Source organism: Gavialis gangeticus, unplaced genomic scaffold (genome assembly GCF_001723915.1).
Source record: "Gavialis gangeticus isolate Ggan-Ray unplaced genomic scaffold, GavGan_comp1, whole genome shotgun sequence".
Classification (NCBI taxonomy): Eukaryota; Metazoa; Chordata; order Crocodylia; family Gavialidae; genus Gavialis; species Gavialis gangeticus.
This window is the reverse complement of record NW_017729014.1, coordinates 23826816-23834618: the sequence shown is the minus strand read 5'-3', so window position 1 is coordinate 23834618 and position 7803 is coordinate 23826816. Positions and strand designations below refer to the sequence as shown.

The following is a 7803-nucleotide window of genomic DNA, read 5'->3' as shown; positions in this document are numbered from 1 at the left end:
TATAAAAACAAGGGGGGGGGGGGGGGGGGGGGGGAATCATCACTTGACTGCTTTGGGGTCCCATTAGAGATGTGGGGAGCAAAAGCAGAGGAATGTCCCTGTGGAGGCATTCAGCTAACCTTATCCTCACCTATCACTCAGAGAAGCATAACTCTTACAGATTCACGCATGTTCACAGAAGTCGCATTTTAACTGCTTCTGCTGGCTCGACAGTATTTAATGCAGACTTCACCCGAAGACTGCCGGGCACTACCTGGTTGTATTCTCACCCCAGTGGAAGTGGTTCGGGTACAGCCTGTCAAAGGGTTTTGGATGCAGCATCTTTCTACAGGGAAGCAGGCTGGATTTCAGCTTCCTCATTTATTTTCTTATTGTTCACATTCATATTTGAGTAATATCTCCGTTCAATATTATATGTAAAGATATTTAATGCATCGTCTCTTTCAGTGTTTCAATCATATTGAAAGATTTAATGGTACCAAAATGAAGCAAGGATAGCAGCCCTGTGTGGGAGTGAATCCTGTTCAAGCGATCACCGTGGAAAGGACACAACAGGGCCCTGCATAGATGTGGCCTAACGAGCCCGTCATCACCCTGGATCCCTGAGGCACCGCTAGCAACACTTGTGCCTTCCCAAGGTTATGGGCACACAAACAAGTTACTACAATATATGCTAGGGCAGCTGTTCTCAGCCTTCCTAGGCTCCTATGGAAAACGTCAGCTCATAGTTATCACTCTTTTTGATTACAGAAAAATAGAGCAATTTTTCTGTTGCAAAGAACTCAGAAAGCCCACAGCAGGTCAGAAGGTTTTTAACATTACAGATTCCTATTTGCAATCTCTGGGTTTATCTTGGGGATCATGTCTGCTCACATTTCATGGCATCCTGGAAAGGCTCTCAAGGCCACAGCACCCTGGTGGGAGAATGACCGGGGTAGGGTGGGAGTTTGCAGTGCATTAGCCACTCGGTGGCGACTCCTAGCACCAGGGAAGAGCCTGCACATAAATGCAAGGCAGTCCACTGCTCATTAGAAGTGGGGGAGCTTGCCTTGCATTTATATGACAGCATGCACATAGGCAGGTACCACGGAGGGGCTAACACCAAACACATTCACCTCCTGCCTTGCTTGTTGCAGCCTGTTCCTGCGCCCATATACCCACTGCACCCAGACACTATCGATGCCTTTCTGTGTGCCAATCCAGTGCAACAGCCCTAGCAGCGCCCCCAATAACTAACCCTTCCCCAGCAAACCCATGGGAAAATATCACTGTTCAGTGCAGTCACGGCACCTTGGTATTGCTTGGTTATACCTACACTGCCACTGGCAGCTAGTCAAATGGGCATCATACCAATGACCAGCAGAACTTAGCATCTAAGCAAGATCGACATCCTGTGTTGCCTCTGACCCCAGATACCAGTTTCCACTTTCCCCTGGCTGCAGAGTGCATCCGTAACAGCACAGCTCACCCTGCCTGGGCCACATGCTAATAATCCCAGTTTACACCACTGCCCGCCAGAGGCATGAAACAGGGCAGCGCTGCACCCAGGCTTGTGGTAGAGGTGCTGTTGAGCGCTGGAAGGCAAGAGGGGAAGATGTGGACAGCCAGGGCACTGCAAGATGCTGCGGGTACCCCCGAGCTGGAGCCTCTCTAAGCCACTGTGGCACAGCATAACCACAACAGCCCTGGCCTAATGCTGCCAAGTTTATCCGGGGCCCCATGGAAATATGTGCTCAATATAACCACCAACAATTGACTGGTTCTGCTTATTGTATCCCAAAAACCACAGCCACAGTCTAATCCTGGCCCCTTTTGCTGCACTCGGCTACCCCCGGCAGCAGAACTGGTCAGCGCCCATCTAACTACAGCTCGCTAACGTGCTGCTGGTTGGTATCCCCCCACCCAGGGATCTCTGCCTGCCACAGCCACGTCGACATAGCTCTGCCTAGGGTCCTCCTGGCATGATTCAATTTGGCGCATGGTCTAACCATGCCACTGACAGACCAAACTCTGCCAGGACCTTCCTAAGCCCTAATCACATGCCAGCAACCACCATCACCTGGCGTTGCAGACACCTGCCCGACTCCATCTCTCCCCATCTCCAGAGAGCTCTGCATGCCCAGACACTGCAGCTCGGCCCTCTCCATTGTGACTGAGCAACAGCTAATCAAAGCTGTGTGAACACTGGAAAGCCTCAGAAAACCATGGGATCTTGGAGGGAGGGTCTGGGGTCTCAGCACGCAGTCAGCCGTGAGTTAGGGCTGGGTTGGTCTTTGCTTGACCAGAACCGAAGAAGCGGGCAGCAGGAGTGCGGTGCTGTCAGAGGGGAGATGCCCAGCAATCACCTTATGGGTGGCACTTGCACTCCTGAGCCAAGTCCAGAGGACCTGGCTTGGCCACACAGCCAGCAGGGTGGGGGTTACCCATCATGCCTAACCTGTAGGAGCAGGAGAAGGGCTCGTGGGGCCCAGGCATGAGCCTGAGCAGTGGCAAGCTCCCCATAAAGCTCAGGGGAAGGGGAGTCCTTCTGGCTGGGGCTCTGGAAGCAGAGCTGGAGCAGGCAGCACACAGCCACCTCCAGCGGGGTCTGCTAATCCACCTCTCGGCGGATGGCGATTTCTGCGGGACCGCGAGAGCCTGCAGCCGCCCCAGAATTGAGGTTGCTCTGCCGGCGTGGGAGGGGAAGCCCTTACACACAGGCTGCCAAGGCAGACGAAGCCCCGCTAGTGCCCCGAGACCAGCCGCTGGCAGCGGTAGCGCTGTCCTGAGCGGAGCTGCCAGGCCAGGGTGACGGAGCCCCTTCAATGCAAAGCCTGCATGAGACCTCCTCATGCCACTCGTAAATGAACAGTGCCTGAACCCCCAACTCTGGGACAGGAACACCCCCTGGCAATGCCTGGAGTGAAAGCTATGCCGTCAAAATCTATAGCTGGAGCTGTGGGCTTTCCTCTCATCACAGGGGGTCCCAGCACCCCCAATGCCCTCACCTGCAGCCGAAACCCTTCAACTGCCAGCGATCTCTGGGGCAAAGTGAGCAAAGCCAGATCCCCGAGGACATGGGTGGTTGCTGCAACCTTTCCTTTTCCCCCTATAATCTACTCAGTAGCTCCCAGCCCGCTCGTCCCAGAGGAAGCTGGATTTCCCAGCCCAGCCAGCCTCTCCTTCCTGCGCCTTTCAAGCAACCAGCTGTGGAAAACATCCCCCAGAAGCACAAGGGGATGGAGAACAGCTTCCAGCGGCTGCCTGTGACCCAAGATGCCCTGCCTGCGACCTGGGGTCACTAAGCTGGGTCAGGGTTACAGCCACCTCCGAGCTGTCCAGCCGCATGCCCTGCCAGAGGTGGGAGCAGGCCAGGGATCGGCGCTTTGCAGGGCTCCAGGAAGGGGAGGCTGCGGTACCCTCCGGACCCCCTCCCATTGCTTGTGGCACAGGGGACCTGACCTGGGTGCAAAAGGCAGAGGGAGTGCCAGGGCAGCTGGGACTCTGCTGTGGGCGAGAGGCAGCCAAAGGGCTGAGAGGATGGCAAGGAAAGCGGGAACGGCTGTGCCAGCAGGAGGCATGGAGCAAGACGGACAAGCATGAAGGGCATGCCAAGCCGTGCCCCACCAGCCATGGGCACGCAAAGCCTTCGGGGCAGAGCTCAGGCCAAGGGGAGGCCCGAGCGAGGTGCTGGCATGCCCCTGCCAGGGGAGGAGGGATGCGGGAGCAGGGCTCCACTGCCATGAGGAGCTGGGCTGCCCTGTCACATAAGCGAAGGGGGAGCCCGCTGCCTTCCCAGTGCTCCGCTCGAGAAGTTTCGGCCCTTTTCTCATCGGCGCCTTTCTCGGCCGAGCCCCATCCTGCTTGCAGCCCATTCCAGTCACCCCCAAATGTCCCACCACAGCCCCTCGCAAGCCTTCCTCCCCAGCCCATCACCGCACAACCCGCAGCATCCGGTCAGCCATGCTTCTCGGCTGCCTCTCCTGCCAGCTCTGACCGCCGTGGGGGCAGCGACCTGTCCCTGTCCCAGCACACGGCTCTGGTGCCGAGCATGGGTCAGGACTGGCTGGTGGCCGGCGTGGCCCCGAGCCCCGCTCCCCTGTCCTGAAGTTTGGCTGCCCCGCCAGGACCAGCCGGGAACCTGAGCTGCCTCCCCCTGAGAGCGAGGGCAAGAAGCCAGCCAGACTGAACTTCACGGGCCTGCCAGCCCAGGGGGCGAAGTCAGGAGACCCCACCAGCTCCGCAGCACCCGTGTCATGCTCCGGCACCTGCGCTCTTACCTTCGCTGGTGGTGGAGGAGATGCAGGCTGCTATTGCAACGATAACGGAGAGCAAGGCAGTAAGACGCCCGCGCGCCCATGCCATGGTACGCTGGTGCCGCGAGGCGTGGGACAGGGGAGTCCGCTCGTCCGACGCACCTCTGGCAGCGAGTGCTGGGAGCTCCGGCAGACCCCAGCTAATCCAAACGCACTTTACACACACTTGCTCACATACACACAGGCGAGCTGCATGGGGGGGAGGGAACAGGCTGCCTGTCACAGCTTAAAAGCCAATTGGCTTCGTGGCCTCTGCAGAGAGCTCCCTTCCTCCCGCCCCACACACGCACGCCGTATAGATACGGAGCCCAATGTATGGATGCACTGTCTCCCCCCTGCTATTCCCCCTCTTCTCGTGCTGCCGGTGAAGCAGACTTGCAGCCTGCTCTCCTCTCGCTCCATCGCTGCCTTTGCACGCCAGCGGGCAGGTTGCTATGAAACCCAAAGTTGTGCCCAGAGCATCCCCAGCAGAGGCCACGGAGGCCCAGGTGGGCCTGAGCACAGGCAGTGTGGAGCAGGGCAAGAGGTAGCTGCAGAGCCAGGCAGACCCGAATTCTCTGCGCATAGACGCTTCCTGGAGCAGAGGCAGCAAACCTCACGGGCTCCTCATTCGGCAAACCACGGCCTTGAATGCAGGCGGCCCAGGTCCCAGCTGGGGGAGGAAACTTGTCATAAGTTTCCCCTGCCCAAACCCATGGTTCAGAGGCAGCCTCTGTCCCGCAGGCAACGGGCACAGGAATGACTCCCACGCTAGTCCGCAGGGAGGGTGCAAAGAAAGGGTAAGATGCCTGTGCACATATGCCTGCACAGAGGATCTGTGCTCTCTGTGTGCCCTGCCAGCGTGCAACACCCCGTACGGAGATGCGCTTCTTGGCAGTTTCCTGCGTTCTGGCTTTGGCAGCAGGGAACGCTGTGGCTAAGTTGGGTCCATATGTCCCAGCGTTTCATGAACACTGTTTGCAAATGTGTTTGTGCAGCTATATTGGTTAAGGTGCTCGGGCGGGCTGAACTAGAAGCAAGCACGCTTTAAAACAACACTCCAGCAAAACCTGGTTGCCAAGACCCTTTCTGTACCTAACCCAGGCTAAAATCCAAGTGCAAGGTGCAGACCTGCTCCTTGTGCATGGAGCAGACTGGCAGCTGCCTGGACGTAGCACTGCCATGCCGGCATCGTGGTGCTTTCATAGGGAGGTTGGCACACGCTGCTGGGAGAAGGGTCAGTACTAGGCTCCACACTGGAAACTCAGCAGATGCCAGACCTCTTCAATGGTTATTCCCTACTCAAGATATTGCAGACAGACACTGGCTGATGGGGTAGCTACCAGCAAACACCAATTTCTAAATCAGTGGCGATTTCCACGTTGCAGTGGATTTCTCAGCTGGTGCTTCACTCTTTAACACACATTGCAGGAAGGTCCTGCCCTGAAGACCAGTCTAGGCAAAGCAGTCAAACTGCCAGGAGGCACCAGCAGGTCCAGAGACCAGGACACCGGGATTTTCATTCTGGCATCTCTTTTTACAGCTTGGCTTCACTTGCTCCCCACCCCAACCCATTTTTGGTGGGTCTGACAGAGCAAACCAGCTTTGGGGAAGGATTGGAAGAGTCAGGAAGGAGCAGCCACTTCTCAAATGCCACATATAAAATATCTGCCTAATCTGGGCCAGATCCCATTGGGATCACCCCACAGCCATCAGGCAACTGCAGCATGGAGACAAAAAAAGCTGTCAGCCTGGACAGGCTCATTTACGGGCGTGCAATATTCCTCTTCTCCCACGTGCTGAGGCAGACCTACCCTCCTCACGGCAACCTCTTACAACCTACTCCGGCACCCCTGTGGGGCTGGCCACGACACTCCTCGGTGTGTGGACAACCCCAGCCCAACTCAGTCTCACCCGGTCTCCCACAGGCGACCACCTAACCTTGCCTGCTGCACCTCAGTGGAAAGTTATTGTGTACTAGGGAGACTGGGACCAGGACGAGTCCCCAGTACCTCTAATCCTTCTGGCACTGCTTTGCTCTTTACCTTAGGCCAGCTGCCTCCCAGCGTATACATCCTATTGCACAACAGGAGCTTCAGCAACTCACATAGCAAGCCCATGCTGCAACTCTACCCGCTATGACTGGCTGGCCCCAATGGTGCCCGAGGGGCTTCAGTCACATCCTCTGGCCTCCCCAGAGCTGTGCCCATGTCCATGCTGTACCCATGTTACTCGGTCTGCATTTGTTGAGCCTTCCAGCTCAGATCGTAGTTTCTGCCCACTCCGGCTCCTGCTCTTCCATCCAAGTTTCAGCCCCTTTGGCCTCAGCCCATCAGCTCAGGCTTCAGCCTCAGCTCCCTTTTTAAGGTTTAAGAACAGCCTGAATTCCCTTTCCAGTTAGACTCCTACAGCCAATTAAACACCTAATCCAGAATCCTGAAGCTCTGGCTATGCTGCAGCATTACTTTCTTATCAGTTTAACTCACAAGCATCTATGCAGATGCTACCATTACCCTGCTCGGCAAACCTTTGCTGCACATCCCTGCCCCCGGCACCCCCTGCACCCAACAGCCTCCTCCAGCCACTCCCAGGCCCCAGGGGTTACTCAGTGCATTCCCGACCAACACTCGAACCCTCACTGGTCCATAAGGGCAAATTCAAGTCAACTCTGCTGGGAGAACAGCACCACTCAGCAAAGTCTTTAACTCATGCAGACATCTTCATCCACGAAGGGAGACCTTGCCAACCCTATAGCAGCCCCTCCTGCTCCTGGGGCTCCCTCTCCTTGGGGACCAACACTTACCCACTCTGCAAGAGAGCTCCATCCTCCCGGACACCCAGGGCCACAGCTCCCCTTCCTTCCTGGAGGCAGCCTACCATGCTGGCCCAGCTGCTCTCCTACCAGCCAGTGAATCCCTGACTCAGCTCCAGCCCAGGGGTTTTCTATTCCCTTTTTGCCCCATTCTCCTCTGGCCATCCCTGCCTGGGACAGGCCCACACCTGGAATCACCTTCTCCCCCATCAGCATCAATTTGGAGCTCAGCCTCAGCCTAGAGCTCTGCTTCAGAGCAGCCCCTAGTTAGGTAGCCGGTCTCCCCTGGTGCGGGGGCACTGCCCTCCCCAGACAGGGGCTGTTTTCTCCACAGGGCCTAGGGCTAAGCCTCACCCTGCAGTAGAGCTCCCCTGCTCCCAGTCCTTGCCCCTCTGGGTCACAACAGTTTGGCTCTTGAAGAGGTTTTCTCCTGCCCACCAGTCCTTTTTCTGAGACAGGGCTTGGACCCCCCCCACCACCCTGTTACACTCCTGCCTGGGGCAATAAGTCCCTTCCTATCCTCCTGGGTGCCAGGCTGCTTTTCCTGCTAGAGCCTGGGGCTTTCACAGCTCCCCACAGGAGGTGAGCAGTGGTGATCCAGCCCCACAACACCACATGCTGTTAGGGCCCTTATGCCCCCTGTGCTTCCCTGCTTGCTGCACCCCAGCGCTGGATTCACAGGGACCTGAGTGTTCGGGATCCTCTTTGAGTGCCCCA

At 57.0% G+C, this 7803-nt stretch overlaps 1 protein-coding gene across 1 annotated transcript in view; it reads right to left on the bottom strand.

The window, feature by feature from the left end:
• Positions 1-4444, bottom strand: part of LOC109293577 (ephrin type-A receptor 8-like) — a 39610-nt gene extending 35166 nt beyond the window's left edge. The window contains exon 1 of the mRNA XM_019511582.1: positions 4260-4444. Coding sequence (XP_019367127.1) covers positions 4260-4344 — 85 coding nt within the window. The 5' untranslated portion in view covers positions 4345-4444. The remainder of the gene's footprint in view (positions 1-4259) is intronic.
• Between the last annotated feature and the right edge of the window lie 3359 nt (positions 4445-7803).